Source organism: Onthophagus taurus, chromosome 11 (assembly GCF_036711975.1).
Source record: "Onthophagus taurus isolate NC chromosome 11, IU_Otau_3.0, whole genome shotgun sequence".
Lineage (NCBI taxonomy): Eukaryota > Metazoa > Arthropoda > Insecta > Coleoptera > Scarabaeidae > Onthophagus > Onthophagus taurus.
Genome location: NC_091976.1, coordinates 9,640,502 through 9,662,182, shown reverse-complemented (window position 1 = coordinate 9,662,182; position 21,681 = coordinate 9,640,502). Strand labels below are relative to the sequence as shown.

General features: G+C 33.8%; 2 protein-coding genes across 2 annotated transcripts in view; one reads left to right on the top strand and one right to left on the bottom strand.

Annotated features, from left to right (window-relative positions):
* The window catches only part of LOC139431901 (ras-related and estrogen-regulated growth inhibitor-like), an 82,441-nt gene that overhangs the window by 35,741 nt on the left and 25,019 nt on the right, over nt 1-21,681 (bottom strand). The window lies entirely within an intron of this gene.
* On the top strand, nt 19,524-20,726 carry LOC139432071 (uncharacterized). The gene has a single exon (XM_071200408.1). The coding sequence runs from the start codon at nt 19,524-19,526 to the stop codon at nt 20,724-20,726; it is 1,203 nt and encodes a 400-aa protein (XP_071056509.1).

Here is a 21,681-nt window from a genome sequence, read left to right as displayed (position 1 = left end):
GGCATCTCAGATGTTCTAGTAAGGTAGAAAGGAATATCTCTACATTAGCTTGACTTTCGGGGTTCTTTGCCGTACCGAAGTGCAAAGTGATTCGATGTAATACGGCCAATTCTTTTACTACTTGGTTGTTAAACTCTGATCCTTTGTCGAAACGAATTTCTCTCTGGATTCCGTAGTAATTGAAGTAGTCCAAAAATGCTTCGATAATATCTATTGGAATTTTACTTTTTTTACTCCAAAACGTGTAAACGAGTCTACAATTTTTAAATATTTATTGTTTGCGAAAGAGAAAGTATCAACAAATAATTTTTCGAATGGGGCGTCTGGAGTTTCAGTTATCGGTAATAATGTACATCGGGTCTTCGATTGTATTTAGCCCTGTTATATGTTTCACAGGCTTTAATAACCTTGGTGATTGTTTCCTCCATTTTCGACCACCAGTACTTCCGTTTGAGATGTTTTAAAGTTTCTTGTATCCCACGATGGTTCGTCATTCCTTTGTGATACGTTATTACTATTTCGATCTTCTTTGCTTCATCTGAAATAACTTCCGCTCGTCGTAGGCACCTGATTATCCGTGGTCCTCTATCTGACATTTCATTATTATAAACGACACACATTTATTGATAGAGCTCGTCGACAGACGTGTAAATATAAAATGTTTTATTTCCAGCCATGTACTTTTTATATAAATTTAGAATGTGCTTCCAACTTTATTCTCCAGCGCATTAGTTTGGAGTTGGGCTCTTTTAACAATCAAAGCCACACTAACGGTCTATGACCAGTGAAGATGGTAAACTTCTTTCCATACACATACGGTCTGAACTGCTTGACAGCATAAACTATCGCCAATAGTTCTTTCTCCGTGGTCGTGTATCTCCTTTCTGTCTGTGAGAGTGTTCGAGACGCGTAACAAATAGGCTGATCTTTTCCAACTATGCCCTGTGAAAGAACAGCTCCAAGAGCGATATCTGACGCATCTGTTGTCACAATAAATTCTTTGGTAAAGTCTGGGTATCTTAGTATAGGATCATTAGTAAGTAATCCTTTACACTGTTCGAATGCGGCTAAGTATGTTGAATCTTCGATATTGATTGTAGCGTTTTTCTTTAGACAAGATGTAAACGGCTTGGTAACCTTGGCGAAATCTTTAATAAATTTACGGTAATATCCCAGTAGTCCGAGAAAACTTTTGATTTCGGTTTTTGGTAGGGGGAATTGTATGATTCCTCTAATTTTCTCTGGGTTCGGTTTAACACTCTTGTCTGTTATAATATGTACTAAATATTTAATTTCTTTCTTGAAAAATTCGCATTTTTGTAGGTTAATTTTTAAATTAGCTGAATTTAAACGGTCGAAGACTTTAATTCGTTTTTGTATAAGCTCTTGCAGTGATGAAGAGTAAATAACGATATCATCGAGATATACCAGGCATCTGTCTTCTAGTAAACCACGTAAAACTTCGTCCATTAGGCGCTGGAAGGTAGTCGGGGCGTTTTGCAATCCGAAAGGCATTCTTTTAAATTCGAAATGGCCCTGTTCGATACTGAACGCTGTTTTTTCTCTATATTCCGGTTCCATTTCGACTTGGTGGCAGCCTGATGCCAAATCGAGAGAGATGAAATAGTTTGCCCTGCCCAATTTATCTAATATATCGGCAATGTTTGGAATTGGATATTTGTCTTCTATCATTCTTTCGTTTAGTCGTCGGAAGTCAACTACCATTCGGTTTTTTATTCTTCCGTCTTTTTGGGTCGTTACGATATGAACAGGTGCGTTCTAAAGCGAAACGCTTTCTTTCACGATGACTTGTTGTAGTAATTCCATAGTTTGTATAAGATGATGTTTTATTTTATGAGCAAAAGTTAATTGTTGTCCCTCTATATGGAATAAATGTTTGTATTTCGATAATAATCCTTGTTTCTTCTCTTCTAAATTTAGATGATCCAATTTCAAATTCTTTTCAACACCTTTTTCTTGAAGTGACGCTAAATGGTTTTTTTCTATAAAATTACAACCGATGTTTATTTCTTCTTCAATTTCGCTTATTGGTTGCACTTCTACGGCGTCGGGTTCAGACGGATCGGGTTTCCACAATTGTTTGTAACAAAAATTTGCGTTTCATGGTTTCTTACTTCGACGAGTGCTTCCGGGATAATTACGTTGTCTGTATCATCTTTCATTACAGGAAACAAAGCTAAGCCATTTTCAATGTTAGTGGCCTGAAAACTCATTAATGACTGCGAGTATGGTTTAATTGTTTGAGTATTGTCAATTTTGTAAGGAATTGTTGTATTATCTAATTTTGTTAACAAATCGAAACCAAATAAACCATCAAAAGTACGTAAAAAATCAAAGCATACAAATAAATGATATTCCGGTGATTTAAAGATGTTAGGAAGCGGTGCGTAAACGGCGCTTCTTGTTTTTTCAACTCCGTGAGGTGTTCTTATATTAAATTCCTGAGTATCGCATGCTTAAACCGATTTAACTTCTTCATATAACTTCGAATTGATAAGAGAACATTCTGGTCCCGTATCTATAAGAAATCTTAAGCCTTCAAATTCGACGTAGGGTAGTAACGGATCTTGTGAATAGGCTTTGTTCGAAATCGCTACGTTAATTGCTCTTGAGACGTGTCCTGGGGAAAATCCTGCGTCTCAACGTCTTCTGTGTATTCGACGTTTTCATCGATATGTCGTTCACCACAGTTATCGTCCGTTTGGTCGTCATCAGGATATTGGACATAGATATTGGCTTCGGTTGTTTCTGATGGAAGCTCAATATTATTTGACATCCATTGTCTCTTTGGAGCTGGTCTGTTGATAGATGAGGCTGGACGTTTGTTACTATTGTCTATTTCCATCGGTGTTGGTCTAAATGGTCGTTGTTGAAATTGTGCCGGTGTTCTCACAAATGGTTGATTGTTTTCTTGTCTGGGATAAACATTGGACGAGGTGGCAGTATTGCGGGTGGAATAAATTTATTTGGCTGTCCATACTGTTGTGGCATAACCATGGGAGGTTTTTGCATCGAGTTTGGACGTAGAGCTACCATGGGATGTGGTCTGATAATGGTACGCATTGGCGATGTAATTGGCTGCCTTGTATTAAAAAGAAAACGCTGTTTCTGTGTGTTATAGTTAGTAATTTCCAGGGCGTAACCTTCTGCACTCTCAATATCGGTGGGCTGTCGTAGTTTAACTTCTAAAGCAATGTTGGGATTTATCAAGTCTAATCCAAATAGATAAATTCTCAGAGCTATCTGGTTGTGTTGCTTCTGTTTGAGATTGCGGATCGCTACATTGTTTTCTTCCAAGTTAACCTTAGAAAAAAGAGTGTAAAGAGTTGATTTAATATTATTAGCGTAGCTGGCTGTACTGTCTTCTTTTTGTGGAACCAAACTATTCAAATCATAAACAAGAACCTCTTCGGATCGTTTATCACCGAATGAATGAATTAGAATTTGTTTAAGCTCGGGCCAAATGGTGGGTGTTTTATTTGCATCTACCGCATCGCGTGCTTTGGCACGTAGTCTACCCATAAAAATCATTAAGAGTCGTTTAGATGTGCGAATTTCTTCTGGTCTTGCAGGTGCTGTTGGTAAATACTCTTCAATTAATAATTCGCAGGCATTAATATAACTCTTCAGAGTTATTCTGTCTCCGTCAAAGACTGGTATCAAATCTTGATCTACTTTCGATATTTCTCTTGCCATTTCTATTTCGTTGATTGCCTCCAGTAACTCGTTTAAATTGTCCAGAGCGTATTAGGTTTAAGTCGCGAAAATGAAAAGGAATAAAAGAATGGCAGAAATAAAGATACTTACAGTACGATAAGAATAAATAAAATTGTTGTCATTGATTCTCTTTTGAGTAGTCCCGGAAATCGATCGGCAATTGGAGAGGATCCAAATTCCTCGGCGGGTTCTACTTTTCTTCTTTCTTCTCGTATCCGGTAATAAAGAACTTGAAAGTTCCGTAAGTCAGACCGATATTAGGCACGATACAAGATTTAATCACTCGCGTTTACCGGATCCTACTGACTGCGCCAATTGTATTATTTAACTGTTATTTAGAGTTTTTTTTATTAAAAGAACGTTTTAATTACTTAACTTTTATTTATTTATAAGACTTTATGAATACGGAAGCGTAACTCGAACACCGCGCAACGATTGGAGTACTTCGTGGAGTCGGAATTACAATTCCCCGATATCAAAGTACTCGCAGTTATTTATAACAATTAATTGCTGACGCTTCATATTCGGCAATTACAGTTGTGAAGGGACGGCTACATTTGGTAACTTTATAGGTTGTACCTCAGTTGAAACATATCCAGAAAATTTACCAGCAGCGGAATTGTGTATTGCCGCAGGTATAACGGCGCTATAATTATTTTGTAAAATATAATTATAATAATAATTATAAACTTATTTTCAGCTAATCCAATTATCACTGCTGATGTAGACCTACCAATTGTATGTCAATCCGAAATGATATTGTTACCTCGCACCGAAGGAATAATAAATTATAAATAACCTTATGTTATAATATCATTATAATCTCTGCAAAATGAAATAAAATTAAATTTAGTATGTAATAAATTTATTTTTTATTGGGATATATGATGTTATTTTAACACAAGCTTTATTCTTTCTTAATTCTAAAGAAGTGATTATTTATACAGATGATGAACAACTAACTGAAGCTGAACAAAATGGTAAGCTCAAGATAGACATTTCTATACTTAATAAAAAGATAAAAGCACAGAGTTTAGAAATAAATCTCCTTAATAATATATTAAACAAATTCTTTACACCAGGACAAGTAAAATACATTAAGTCGGAAAAAAACTTCGTCAAGTGGTCTTCGGAAGATATATCTTCAGCTATATCTTTACGAAGTGTTAGCCCGAAAGCCCATAGATATTTAAGGAGCAATTTTGTTCATTTCCTCATCCTCAGGATAACAATTTAAAGGTTTTTTCTTTCATGATGCGCCACATTTAATAAAATTGGTTAGAAATAATTTATTTGATAGCGGATTAAGATGTGGAGTTCATGTAGCATCGAAACTATGTATTAAAAAATTATTGGCTATCCAAACCGGTGAAATTAAACTCACGCCCAAAATTACTAATTTGCACTTAGATGTTGCTCACCAGCACCGCTAAAATGTTAAACTGGCCGCACAGGTACTGTCACACACGGTAGCACAGGCTTTAAGATGGTGCGGCGAGAAAGGTCTTATGGGTGACGTAGATTGGGAATACACCGCCAAAATCATTAAAATTATAAATGATTGGTTTGACCTGTTCAATACTAAAACAAAATTTTCGAGACAAAGTAATGCCTTTGGTGTGGACATTGAACAACAAACGATTCTTTTAACTTTTAAATAAAGTTAACGAAGAAATAAGAAATATTAAAATGGGTAAGCGGACAGCACTTTTACCATTTCAAAGAGCTATAATATTGAACAATAAATCTTTAGTTTTTATATGATTACCTCCAAAGACAATATAGAATACCAATATAGAATAAGGTGGTATGTAATGGGCAGACACTCGTCTGCTGTATTTACAACATATGAAAATACTAAACCGGACGAAGATGAATCCTTGATTACCATCACAAATGCAGAGGAGTGTTTAACAGATTTTATTCAAACCTTTAATAGAAATCCGAATTTAAAACAGGTTACGGAAGAACAGAATCTTATATCTAGTTTCACTTCGTTTGAAGAATTTGATGCGGAAGATTATTTAGATCTTTTAGAAGAATACCAACAATTTACTGCTGATAATGAAGTTGATGAAGCAAATGAAATTAGTGATGAAAGCTTTACCTATATTGCAGGCTATGTGGCCTTTAAATGCAAAAAAATATATACATTATATGAGGATAAGGAGTATACAATCGACAACACACAACAATATTCGTGGATACATTCCCTGTCAAAGGGACAATTATTTTATCCAAAGGAGGATTTGATTAATCTTGCCAAAATAGTTAAACAGGAGTTTCACAGCTTCCATGGAAAATTATTACTATTACCGAAAGAGTCCAAAATAAAAGTAACCTTTCGAAAGAGGTAATTTTACGAATGGTAAGAGTCTTTACGTATATTCGGCTAAGAAACCTCAACCTTGTAATAAGTAATAACAATGTAAAAAGATTAAATGTAAATAGATGTAAATAAATTACTTCGATCAGTTGGAGGATGTACTTGAGAGACAGACCATTAACTACGATATTTACTGCGCGCTTCAGGTCAGACGTCAACGGTACTCAAGTCGCACCATATCTACTCGTAACTACGCCCAAATCAACTACGAAACCTTGGTATCTGATGCATCTGCGATCGATTGGTTGTCTTTATACTACATGTCAGTTATCGACGCAAAACTCGATTTTTTTAATACAGAATTGAAGAACTTTTACGATCGTCATGCACCCTCAAAATTGCATAAAACAAAGCGTTTGCCTGCTCCGTGGCTCAATAACGAAATCAGAGATCTTATGCGTAAGCGCAACGTAGCTAAGGTCCTTCTTCGCCGAAACGCTTCCAATATTAATAGAGAAAACTACCGCGTTCTACGGAACCTCTGTAACCACCGATGCAGAAATGCCAAAAAAACTTACATTTATCAGAAGTTATCTTACACAACACCAAAAACGTTTTGGAGGACCATGCGTTCTCTTGGCGTAATTCAAACTCCTTCCTCCCATAGCTTTGATTGTAATTGGTTAGGTGCATATTTTGCCAATTCGCCTATTACTCTTGACGAATCAATCAAGAAACCAACATTGCTCACTATCAGTGGTTTTGCTCTTGTCAATTCTCGGTTTTCTTTCACCATGTTAGATGAGTCTGTGACGTTTAAAAAAAAAATGTAAAACGAATCAAAATGAATTTTAAATAATGAGTGAACCAAAATAGCTCCCCCCCTTGAGTCCCTATTTTGCCTGCAGTTCAGTGGAGACGGCTGGGTTCGTTGAAAAAGGGCGCCACACCATTTAATAATAGGGACTCCACTAATGGTGAAATGTGAGGGGTTAATAATAAAAAAAAAATAATAATGGTATGCACTTCTCTTTATTCAAAAAAACTAAAGGAGGAAAAGAAATTAATAAACAGGAAGTATCGAACAGTATTTAAAAAAAAAAATTGGTGAATAAATCTTTCGACAACAACAAAAAAAACCATAGTAAAAAAATCATAGTAAAGCAAAATTCCGCCCTTGTAATATTATCGTTCTCGCAGAGTTCCTGACTTTTTTGTACCTTGTACGACCTGTACCCGTGTTTCTTTAATGTTTTTAGGACGGCAACATGGCTGATAGCAAACGTCTCTGCAACTTGTCTGCTTGACTGATTTTTATTGCGTTCAACATCAGCACATATCATCGTATCACGTAACTCATCTCTTTTACCCCTTCGTAATTTGTGTTTCTGTGGAGACACACATCCATGTCGCTCAAAGTTTTTAATAATATTTGAAATTGTTCCGCGACTGGGAATTGATCTGTTTTCATAGGCCACAGGAAACAAATTAATTATTTGGGCTACAGAATTGCCACCATAAAACCATTTTATAATCTGTACCTTTTCCGCTACAGTAAACAACATCTTAGTTTTTTTTTGCTAGGGTTAACTGCAAAGCGATGCGACCAACTTCGCCTCTCAACAATCTATGAACGATTCAATTTGTGCATTACCCCTACGCTTGTTTATCCCCCACTTAACGACACCGAATATACACACACACACGTATACTTATACGTACGTCCGTGTTGGGTGTATCTCCTAAAATTAAAGTTACCAATCGGTATATTATTTTTCTCCTGTATAAGCTATGTGGCAATAAACTTATTATTATTGTTATTATTAAAAAGAAAAAATAAAATAAAAAAATTTGTTAAATAATTAATTCATCTACTTCATGTATCCATAACAATAATAAATAATCAGTCATTATCTAACTTTCCAGTTTCTCCAAGAATTATTAAAAAATAACTTTTCCCACTACTTATTTCTTTACTTTTTATTATAACACGACGATCGCAAATTGTCTTTACATTTTACTAAAATTTATAAATTTTAAATTAGGGCGCCAGCTATTGTCATCTAAATGTCATCACAATCTGCGTACGGTTATACTTTGTAGTCTTATACCATGGATATAAGTGTGCTTGAACAAGCGCCAGTTTGCGGCGTTTGCGGTTGGACTATGTCAAGCTCGGACGATGCGCTCTCACTGGCTGCTTTTTGCTTTGTCCATAAGAGGAAAACGAGGAAGAAGAAACGTGATATATGGTGTAAAGAGCGGTTATTGAAAAGAAAAACCTACTCCCATATTAATTTACTGAGTGAGTTGAAGATATATCCACCTGACTGGCAATTATCTGAGAATGAACGAAGAAACTTATATGAACCTTCTGTCAAGCAGTGTGCTTGGTACACTCGTACGGTTTCGCTTCCGCAAGCTTGCATGATTAAAATTCAATCCATTATTAAGCAGATTGCACTAGCAAAATGTTTGTGCGAAATTATCCTACAAACGCTAAAGCATACTTCTACAAAAAGATTGATCATGCATACTTGTCAAGTTTGCAGTTACGTGTGTAGCCACCTTAATTCGTTAATTGTCACTAATGCTGATAAAAATGCAGGTTTAGTCATTCTAGACAAACCTTTATACATTACAAATACCTTACGATTTTTTAACGATAACAATTTCATAGAAATAAAGAAAAACCCTACAACCGCCTTTCATACTAAAACTAATTAAATAATTAAATCAGCACAAGAATTTCTCATTCAACAAAACATATCCACATTTAATCTAACACCAATGAACCCAAAAACACCTTTGGTATATATTCATTGATTAAATTACACAAAACTAATTATCCAATAAGACCTATTATTTCATCAATTGACTCCAGTACTCACAAAATCTCTAAATTTTTAATACAATTCCTCAAAAATATTATATAATTTAAAGCTAAATTTACTGTAAATGACAGATTAGATTTAATTAACACTATTCAAAATACTGTATTACCTCAAAATTTCACTCTGCTTTCTTTCGATGTAACAAATCTTTACACAAACATACCTGTTAATGAAACTTTGATTATAACAAAAACACTATTCAGTAACAAACTTAATTCTACAGAATCACAACATATTTACAATTTACTTAAATTATGTATTGAACAAAATTTTTGTTCTTTTAATAACACTTATTATAAATACGACACGGAGTGTTATTATCCGACATATTTTTGAATGATTTAGAACATAAAGTCTTAAATAACGACAACACCAATAACAAAAACATTGTATTATGGCGTAGGTATGTAGATGACATTCTAGTTGTCTGGGATAATAACAACAACATAAACACAATAGATCATTTTCATAAATACATAAACACTTTCAAATTTTAACATACAGAGCTATTACATACCCAGGTAACATGGCATATAGCATACAGCGTATCTTCCGTAAATATAACATCAACATATTTTTCTGAAATAACAATACTATTTTCAAAAAACTATTTAATGCTAAAGATAAAATAAGTCTGTTAGACAATAACGGTGTATATAAACTAGAATGTGAAACTTGTGGTGCCACCTACATAGGTGAAACAGGTAGATCTATCAAAACACGTATCAGAAAACATCTATTAAATGATAATTCCAATTTTGGAAGACACATGACATTACACAGTCATGATTTTGATATCAACAAAAATGTTTCACTTCTTCATATCCAAAATAAAGGTTGAATTTCAACTTTTCATTTTCTCAAAGATTTTTTAAAAATTTAATTATTAAAAGTTCAATACAGTTTCCTACATTTCAAGTTCAAACCCAAACTCATCTCTTTCTACAATACAGGTGTCTCGTTAAGGGTACGGAGCGGCTATATCTCCAGCTTCGCTCTCGCTTTTAAATATTCTTACGTGAATAAAATGCATCTAAAACACGCATGCAATACAACGTTTTATCCACATATTCTGATTCGAAATTCATTTAGAATCGGAATCGCCTAAATTTCATCTGATGTTACCAAAAATGATTTGACATTTTACTCTGACAGCGGCTGTCACCTCAAAAATCATTGCAATTAACTAAAAAAACATGGGAGGTGTTGAATTGTTGCTGTTTATCGACTCCGTTTGTAACATATTTGTAAAAGTGTGAAAGTTGTAAAGATTGTAAAGGTAAAGTTGGTGAAAAATGGAAGAAAGTGATTATGTTCCCAAGAAGATAATTCTTGAGGAAGCTGAAGAAGCAACTGTCCAATTATTGCCTGCAAAGTCCAGGGAACATTACGAAAAAGTATTTTCTGAGTTTAATGAATGGAAAGGAAAACGAGAGGTAATAACAATAAATGAGGAAGTCTTGTTATCGTATTTCTTAAATTTGAAGAAGAGGTTTCATCCATGTGGTCGAAGTATTCGATGCTGAAAGCCGCTATAAAGGTCTATAAAAACATAGACATAGGAAAATATGGTAAGCTCACGGCCTATTTGAAGAATCAGTCAAGAGGATACCAAATGTCTATTAATATAAATGTTAATGTTAATATAAATAATAAATAGGATGTGATTGATTTAAGATTGTATTTTTCATTATTCCACTAGCGGAATAAAATAACTTTATTCCACTAGTGGATAAAGTGGTGCTTTATACGGTTCATAAGTGTGGATAAAACTTCAATTATAAGGTGATTGTGGATAAAATGTTATATTAAATTTGTCATAATATTACTTTTACAGAAAATTGAGAGTTAGCCCAATTGAGCCCGGAGCGCTTAAAACGAAGTGTATTGTGTGCATCTCATTTCAAATAAGAGGATTTTATACGGACAAAGCTAAGCTCCACAGCTATTCCCATATCGTATATATAAATCCACAACGACAAATGTTATTACGAAACCTTCTTCTAGAGAAATTTGTTCCGATTATTATCAGCATACCCAAAGTAGCACAGAAGACGTTTCTCCAGTTCCATCAGTTCAGTTTCCGATATATAAATATGGCACATGGCACACCATTCACATTAACAGGCATTACATCCACACTTCCATCCACATCGACAAGCATTTTTTCACAAAATGGTACAGATCCAATATTTATTGAAAATTACCTTTTGTCAACATACACTATTAATTAATTCATTTATGTATACATATATATTATTTCTCTCCTGTATTGGCTATGTGGCAATAAACTTATTATTATTACTATATCTGAGTATAATGTGCTGAACGATATCACTAATTTGTCATCACCTCCACGAAAAAGAAACAACCCTTTTGAAGATTGATCCCAAGCTATGTTAAAAAGAAGATTAGTAGAAACTGAGAGAAAATTAAAGACTGCCAAATCTGTCTTAAAGAGTTTTATTCCAAGGGATGTTAGCAAATTGCCAACATTTGCGGGATCTCTTGTAGTAATGCAATTATATCACAAAAATCGTCAACCTTTCTGGAGATGAGAAGCAGACAGCGTGTTATTATATCATAAATCGCCATCAACATACCAGTTTCTTAGAAGAAAAGGCGTTATTTTACCATCGCCATCGGCTATTTATACTTGGCTCAGTAAGTACACATTTTACCCAGGCCACAGCAAACTATTGTTTAGATTGTTAGCCTTGAAAATAGAAAGCATTTGACGAAATGGCCCTCAAGAAATCTTTAGAGTTTTCAACAAGCAGAGGAATAATTGATGTATTTGAGAGTAGTGTAAGAATGCCGGTTCTAGAGCGGAAGTTGCTCCTGCTGCTCCTGCGGTGACGTCACGCCTCAATGTATTAGGTATAGGGGGGGATACCAACTAAAGTTTGGGGGAAAAAAAATTAGGTTGGTATTAAAAGTAACTAGAGATCTAGGGATTTTTAGAAAATTAAATAGAAAAATTTAAATACAATGGCGCCACCTAGATTTGAGTGGTGTAAGTAGGACTGAGTTATGCGCACTCTGGTGTGTGGTGGATAAATAAAACACAAAATTAATAAATAAAAATTAATATTATATTTATTTTAAAACACAATTAACCCTAATATATTTAAACATATTAAAGACACTGAACCTCTGATGATCGAAGATGCATCTTTCATCGCTGTGGTTGTTGTAGGTTGATCTTGTTTTGCGGAGGTTCCTCCTCCTTTCTTAGGATTTTTAACTTTGAAACTTACTTTAGGATCTGTCTTCAACCGGAGTAGTTGATAATGAAAATTATTTATTTTTCGAATATCAGCTGGAGATGATGCTAATGTAGTATGTAGTAGTAGTAATCTCTAAGGTTTCAGCTGAAGGTGATGCAGTAACTGCTACGGTTGTTTCTCCTTCTTCTTCTTCTCCGCTATCGCACAATGTTGTCGTAATAAAAAGAAAGAAGAGGAAGACCGTTGTACTTTGACGTTGTAAATTGTACTAAACATTTTCTTTTATATCGTGATTTACGAACTAGACGAATTAGCAGCGGTTAAAAACGAACTGAATCGGGTCTTTCGAGTGCGGCGGTTGTTGACGCGTTAACGAATCGCAGGAAATATGCGGTAGGAAATGTGCGAAGATTAGATAAGAGGAAACTCGCTCGCAGATGATGAATAAGAATAATACATTTAATAAAAAAAAATAATATATTTAATGAATAAAATAAATTTACCTGACGGACTGTTATATTTTTAAAATTTAAATATGCTGAGCGTTTAAAGGCGTGCCTCCCGTCAGCGTCGCTTGAATGCGCATGCGCAGGAAATTAGGAATATTTCTAATAAAATTTCAGCCAACTTAAATACGACTAACTTTATTTTGTTTATATAAAAATTCAGTTCAGCTACTTTATTAAAACATAATGTTATTGACATAGAGTTGTTTACAAACTGATCTATATTTGATTAATCATACCAGTTAAAGGAACATATTTGAAAACTCTATCATGTAAGATTAAACAGTAGAGCGAAGTAGCATTAGGTATCTCTTCACTCGTTTCAAATTCAATGCGAATATCAACGGTTCCAACATTTAAAATATCATTTTGCCGTGAACAATCAATGTATCTCTGTTAAACATTGGTTCTGCAAGTTCTCGATCGTAATAGGTTTTTACCTTAGCAGGCGGTAGACAGTGGAACGCACATCTGTTGAGCGATAAATAGCGCGCTTATAGCTATAGGCGTTCTGGACCAAAATCCCATAAGATTTAACATTGGGGTTCAAAAGTATCCTTTTTATCCCCACCACTATCTCCTTTCGAGGTTCTGGCTACGCCAACATTTTAAATTCGATCAATCAGAGCGCAGCATTCTCCAAGAACCACCTTTTGGCGGGAAATTTGAATGAGGCTATCTAGATCGACAGGCTCAATGCAAATAATATATATGACGTGTTTAAACTCGAATAAATATGAAATCGGTTCGATTTAAGGAGGAGATTGAGATTTATGAAGTAGAGCGTGATGATGTACATAAAAGAGCAAGAAGCGGGCGGGAATGGTTAGAGGCGGTAATTGATAGACAACGATTTCAAAGACGTATTAAAGAAATTGAACGAATTCTTGACAAAATATTGCGTGAAAAATTGTTAAAAATGAATGAATAAATTAAACATAATAAAATACATTGTATTAATTATTTTAGTTTTAATATATAGTTGTATAAAACGTGCATATAAGTTAAATGTTATGTATGGTTGAATTAAATTCTATCCCCACCACCACCACCACTACTACTACAACAACCAGTCTCATAACCCCATGGAACATACTTACTTATTTACTGAGAATGCTTATCGCAAAATACTTGGGAAACGTTGATGCACAAAAGAAATGTTTAAACAAAATATATGATTTGAAGGAGATAAGTATACTACTAAAATAAGGGTCAGATAACATATTACAAAAATTGTTTTATTTAAAAAAATCTACATACTACTACACAATATCTGATTTCTTAATCCAACTTCTTTCATCTATTCCAAACCACTTGACGTACATTCTGTTTCCTTTCCGTTTTAGAATCTTTTCAATCAACTGTATGTCAGGATAATGAGTCCGTTGTAATTCTTCAGTGTAGAAAGCTCCTTTAATGTTATCACCTTTCAAATCTTGTAATAAATACGTCACTGGATTACTATATTGAATCTTAACAATTTTAAAAACTTCATTGCTCCAGTTAGGAGTATACCCTTTGGTGAACACACCACGATGTTTCGATATTCTTACAAAGTCATTCAAACGAAATTTTATGGGTAATGTTTGATTTTGATAATGTATTTTCCTATTATAAACAGTACGCAATAGCTTTTCCTCATCCGCCTCTATTGGTTTCATGCCTGTAGTGGAATGCTTGCGGGTATTATATGTTAATAAAATTTGCGGTAATAAATTTAACCACTTAAAAGATCCCTGCACACTAAATTCTTTCCACATTAAACCTTTTAAAGTTCTATTTAAACATTCAACGATAGATGCTTTTAATGAGCTAAACGTAGAGTAATGATTAATTTTTAATTTACTCATAAGTGAGATAAAATCTTTATTATAAAACTCTTTTCCTTGATCGGTTTGAAGGTTTTTTGGTACGTTTGCATCCTTTAAAATACTTTTCATTGCTTTAGTAACATCTTTACCCGATTTAGTTTTTACCGGAACAGCCCATGCATATTTGCTAAAGACATCAATTACAACGAGTATATAACGATAACCACTATTTTGTCGTGCATAGGGTATCATCTCTACTAAATCAGCCTGGTATAAATCATTTATCCCTTTAGTAAGTACATGTCTCCTTTTAAAATGTATTCGAGCAGGTTTATGAAGTTCTTCAGCTAATTTTCTTTTAATATCAGAGGACATGTTACTACGATTTCAACAAACAGTGTATTAATCGTCGCAGTAGGAGATGGAATAAATCTTAATCTATCACCTTTCTTCAATTTGATACCCTTCCCATTTGAGCTATCATAAATCCTATTGTTTACTATAAAAGTGGTGTCCGATGGCTCAATAGTGATAGAGTAAATTTCTCCTGATTCAATAGGAAAAATATAATATATTTTTAAATTACTCAGCGCATAACTATGTCCAGCTTTCCCACCAGTCAAAGAAATATTCAAATAAGAATAATGGTTATGTTCTACTGAGGAGGCGGAGGAGGAGGAAGAAATATGATGTCCGAACTTGTGGATAGTCATAACTAAAATGATGAATGTATTGTAGGTTTATACAATTATATGAGCTTCTCGTAACTCTTCTGTAATACAATTAATTTCATTACCATGTGACCTATTACCGGCAAGCTGAGAGGCTATTAAAAGTTTTAATCTATTTACTAATTCATTAGGATCATCCCAATAAATAAAATTTGACCGTTGATTATTGTACTGCTGCTGCTGCATGAGACCTTCACCAGTTCTCATACGAACAGGAACGCTTTTTACTCTGCTCCGTCGTACAACTCCTTCCGTTGCATTTAAAACAGGTGCAATTATTTGACGATACTTGTCCGACTTGTCACCCATAATTTGTTTGCTTTTATCTTGGTTTTTGTTTAATGCTGCTGTTGTTTTTAGTATTTCAACGTAATTCTTTTGATCGTCACTAGTATATTGTTCTGGTTCCCTCTTGAAAATTAGCTCATACAGACCTTTCGTACCCTTATAAGTTTTATTTGCAATGGTTATATCATTCGTTTTACTACTAAAGGATATTTCACTATCTCCAATGTAATATTTATCAGTTAAAATATTAACACGAACTCCCTTGTTGCTAGAATCGAATTCATTGTTATCATCTCTTACATAACCCTCAATGTAGGATCTTGTTAGAGGAGCAAATTGTTCCAAGTATAAGAAAAATGATTCTTCAGGAATATTCATAGTTTCTGGTAATGGAGATTCATCTGCTGCTGTCGCTGCTGCTGCTGCTGCAGGTGGTGATGTTTGCGTTGGTTGTGGTGGTGGTGATGGAGATGTTGCAAAAACATCGTCATCGTCATCGCTTAATATTGATATTGTTGGTGATTGAGGCGCTTGTTGTTGTTGTTGTTGTTGATGAAGTTCTGGTAGACGTGATGCTTGTACTGCTTTTGATACTCTTCTTTTCTTTGTAGGTATTACTGTTTTAAATTCTTCTTCTTTAACTTCCTCCGATTTAAGCTCTTCCTCCTCCTCTTCGTCCTCCTCCTCTCCCTTCTTAACTTTAATAGGATGTTTAATTGTGGAAATTATTTTTTCTAAAGGGGTTGTTACTGCTTTATATTGCTGTTGAAGCAAATGTTCAGATTTATGTTTGCTTGATTTTAATTTATCGAATTTCTTTTTCACATTTTCTCTTGTTTTAATAAGCTTTCGTGTTAATTGTTTTGAATCCATGTTTTCTGTACAATGAATGAACACTTACTGACTAATGCATGTGCTTACTGTAGAGTTTTATTAGAACTGTTCAAGTCGGCTTTAACTGATCTGTTTTATCCGACCGGTTTTAACCGATCCGTTTTATCTGGCCGGTTTTAACCGATCCGTTTTATCCGACCGGTTTTAACCAATCCGTTTTATCCGACCAACCGCATTTATCGGCTGAAACACCGATACTTTTTCGGATTCTCCAATCCGAAACCCAACTTTTGTTTTACTTTCATCGCGTTAGTAACAAACCATGCGTTAGCTTTTTCACCAATCGAAGAATCTTTCGCTAATACTCTTTTCCATGCTTCTGCAGCTAATACTTTATCTGCTATATGCCGATTGTGTAAATCTGTGTATTGTGTATAGGCTAAATCATGACGTTTACATGCTCTATCAAGGTCATTAATGCCAGGATCTCCACGTGCTAAGCGTTTCATGAGATTTGTCCCAGGTCCACAGAACTGATAGCCGGGTAAATGCAGCTCTCCACCTGTTCGTATCACTAACATGACTGATATAGAAACATACACAATCACAGTTTTATATAGTAATGAAACCCATTACGATATCTACCATTGTTCATATCGTCCTCCTTACTGATTACAAAAAATCCGAATCTATCTCTCCAACACATTGAACACATTTTCTTAAAGACGTTGAATTTCATATCGGGTATTACATGATCGTTATAAATATGTCTTAAATTTAGATCATCTTGTTTGAAAAGTATTAAAAAGTTTGCATTATCACGTATTAAATGCTTTGGAATATGCGTGTAACTCTGACATAAATAAAAACTGTCTATTGCCTTATGTCGTCCCATACAAAAATAATCACGAATAATTGATTGTTTATCGCATGCTACATCATCAAATATAAAAACCGAATCTTCATTCGCTTTGGAAGGATGCATTATGTCATCACTACTGCTATACTCATAATATCCTAAACCTTTTATAGGCTGTAGTAATTTTCTCAAATATTCATATTTGCTTTGATACAATGACTTTGAATACACATACACATTTTTAAAGGATAGTCCATTAGGATCCTGTAATAAGCTAATTATCAGATTTGTTTTACCAGAGTTAGAAGGTCCGGATATTATGCAACGTAGATTATTTGGAAATAAATAACTATGCTTTTTGTTTTGAGGTGATTGATTATTATTATTAAATTGTATTGTTACATCATCAACATTTAATGTGTAAGGTTGTTTTATCATTTTCATGTTTATTGTATAACTAACTCTTATATCAGTTTGATTTTGAATATATAATGTTCTAATTTGTCTGTTGACCATTGAAGTGATTATCAATATCATCAATATTTAATGTGTAAGATTGTTTTATCACTTTCATGTTTATGGTATAACTGACTCCTATATAAGTCTGAATCTGAACATATAATATTCATTTGTCTGTTGACCATTGAAGTGATTGGATGATCATGAAGAAAAGAGCCAGTGGAAAAGCCATTTCTTTTAATAGAGCCGTTAAAAATGCTAAAATAAAATTAAAAGAGTCAAGCACTAATGATTTGAAATCTGCTGCAAAGTTAGCTTTACGTGCCGTAAAAGGTATTGTCAAAAAGAAACCTCGTTCTAGAATTATTACAATTCCGAAAAGCGGTGGTATCCTTCCGCTCATTCCAATTTTTGCTGGTTTAAGTGCATTAGGAGCTTTAGCAGGTGGCACTGCTTCCGTTATAAGTGCTGTCAATAAAGCGAAGCAAGCACAAACGGCCCTCAAGGAAAGTCAAAGACATAATCAAACGATGGAATCAATAGCTTTAGGTAAAGGTCTATATTTAAAACCATATAAAAAAGGATTAGGTGTTTTTTTAAAGACACGCCAAGAAAAACCATACAACAGCAGAAAGCGCTAACAAACGTTGACTTGATGCGTTATGTAAAAATATTGGGAATACCAGAGTTTAGAGGGATATTCATGCGAGATAAATTGCCTATACGTATTAATAATAATGAAAGAGGTATTATTAACTTGGATAGTGTGAAAGGGCCTGGCACTCATTGGACAGCCTATATTAAGAAAGGAAATATAATTACTTATTTTGATAGTTTTGGTAATTTAAAACCAAGTAAAGAAATTGTGAACTATTTCAAGAGTGCTGGAAATAATGTAATTATTAAATATAATCACCATCAATATCAAACCTATAACACAAGTAATTGTGGTTATTTATGTTTAAATTTCTTACTATCGGACGCATTATAGCTTCAACAATCAAAGGATGTGGACGTTTGATTTAGTAGGAAAAACATCTGTTCTAACAGCAAATTACCACCCTGCAATAGAACTGAATCCTAATTATCAATATGAACTGGCACTTGTAAGCTTTGATGGTTACAACTCAATTCCAAATATTGATGAAACAAACAATTGCTTAAAAATAGATAATGTATTGATAGCACTACCAACAGGATCTTATGAATTAATACACATTTCGAATGCTATTAATAAACAACTTAAAGAAAAGAATATTAATGGTGTGACCTTTAGCCTACAAGCAAATGAGGATACGCTACAAGCAGTGATCACATGTAACAAAACTATTGATTTTAATATAAACAACTCCATCTCAACAATATTAGGATTTAATAAAACAGATGTACTGGATCCAATAAAATCCCCGCATAGAGCTCGCAATATTGTAGATATATTTAAAGTAAATTCTATACAAGTACTATGTAGCATAACTCATGGAGCTTATCACAACGACATACCTGCGCACACTATCTACTCATTTTTCCCTACAGTACCTAAAGGTTATAAAATATCAGAAACTCCCCACAATTTAATATATATGCCTTTGAATACACAAATAATTAATAATATTACCCTTAAAATAGTTGATCAAAACGGAGTGTTGGTCAATTTCAGAGGAGAAGTCATCAAGATAAGACTACATTTAAAGCTCTCTAGTAATAATGGTTCTTAAGGTGAAAGGTTATATAAACCCACGAAATCAAACCAATACTTTTAGTTCTCCTCACACTGTGAAACAGTTAACACCTCAAAACAAACAATTTCTTGAATCATTAGGTTTACAATTAATAAAATAATATTCAATATGAGTATCTTAAACGTCTCGGATAAAGTAGAATTTGATAATTCACTCGTACGGATTCAGTATCATAATCATTTACCATACTCATCAAATTCGTTTAACAATAGCGATGAAATTCGTATTGCAATTCAACAACAGGACGTTTACACGTTACCAAGTCAATCTTTTATTTACGTACAAGGGAAACTATTGAAAGATGACGGAACCGTTGATAAAGATTCAAAATTATCAGTAAATCCGATCGCTCATATGTTTAGTGAAGTACGATTTGAATGTGGAGGGAACGTAATTGACAGAGTAAGAAATCCAGGAATAGCTAGCACATTAAAAAATCTTTGCTCATTAACAAGATCGGAATACTATCATGCCTCTAACGCAGGTTTCGAATATCCAAATGTTAAAGTAAATGAAAATACAGGACATTTTGATTTTTGTGTTCCCTTGAAATATTTTCTTGGTTTCGCAGAAGATTATAACAAAATTTTGATAAATCTCCGTCAAGAATTAGTTTTAGTACGCAGTAATTCAGACAAGAATGTTATCGAAAGTCTTTTACCTAATGTGATAATTACTATTAATAAAATAGTATGGAAAGTCCCTCATGTTTCTGTAGCCGATGTTGAACGTTTAAAACTTTTAGAGTACATTGAACAAGGAATTGAATTAGACATGGGATTTAGATCATTTGATTTACATGAATACCCATCATTACCAAAAAGTAGACAACACACATGGACAATTAAAACATCTACTCAATTAGAAAAACCCAGATACTTTATATTAGGGTTTCAAATCAATAGAAAAGATAATCCGTTACGTTCTGCATCACAATTTGACCACTGTAATTTAACAGATATGAAAGTGTTTTTAAATAGTGAGAAATATCCCTATGAAGCTTTAAATTTAAATTTTAAGACAGGTCAAATTGCAGTTTTATATGAAATGTATTGTAATTTCGCAAAAACCTATTACGATCGAGAACTTGCAGAACCAATGTTTAACAGAGATACATTTTTAGCACATACACCGATTATTGTAGTTGATTGTTCACGGCAAAATGATATTTTAAATGTTGGAACCGTTGATATTCGCATTGAATTTGAAACGAGTGAAGAGATACCTAATGCTACTTCGCTCTACTGTTTAATCTTACATGATAGAGTTTTCAAATATGTTCCTTTAACTGGTATGATTAATCAAATATAGATCAGTTTGTAAACAACTCTATGTCAATAACATTATGTTTTAATAAAGTAGATGAACTGGATTTTTATGTAAACAAAATAAAGTTAGTCGTATTTAAGTTGGCTGAAATTTTATTAGAAATATTCCTAATTTCCTGAGCATGCGCATTCAAGCGACGCCGACGGGAGGCACGCCTTTAAACGCTCAGCAAATTTAAATTTTAAAAATGTAACAGTTCGTCAGGTAAATTTATTTTATTCATTAAATATATTATTTTTTTTTTATTAAATGTATTATTCTTATTCATCGTCTGCGAGCGAGTTTCCTCTTATCTAATCTTCGCACATATTCTACCGCATATTTCCTGCGATTCGCTAACGCGTCAACAACCGCCGCACTCGAAAGACCCGATTCAGTTCGTTTTTAACCGCTGCTAATTCCTCTAGTTCGTAAATCACGATATAAAAGAAAATGTTTAGTACAATTTCAAGTACAACGGTCTTCCTCTTCTTTCTTTTTATTACGACAACATTGTGCGATAGCGGAGAAGAAGAAGAAGGAGAAACAACCGTAGCAGTTACTGCATCACCTTCAGCTGAAACCTTAGAGATTACTACTACTACATACTACATTAACATCATCTCCAGCTGATATTCGAAAAATAAATAATTTTCATTATCAACTACTCTGGTTGAAGACAGATCCTAAAGTAAGTTTTAAAGTTAAAAATCCTAAGAAAGGAGGAGGAACCTCCGCAAAACAAGATCAACCTACAACAACCACAGCGATGAAAGATGCATCTTCGATCATCAGAGGTTCAGTGTCTTTAATATGTTTAAATATATTAGGGTTGATGGTAAAAAAAAATTTGAAGAAAAGAAATTGTGTTTTAAAATAAATATAATATTAATTTTTATTTATTAATTTTGTGTTTTATTTATCCACCACACACCAGAGTGCGCATAACTCAGTCCTA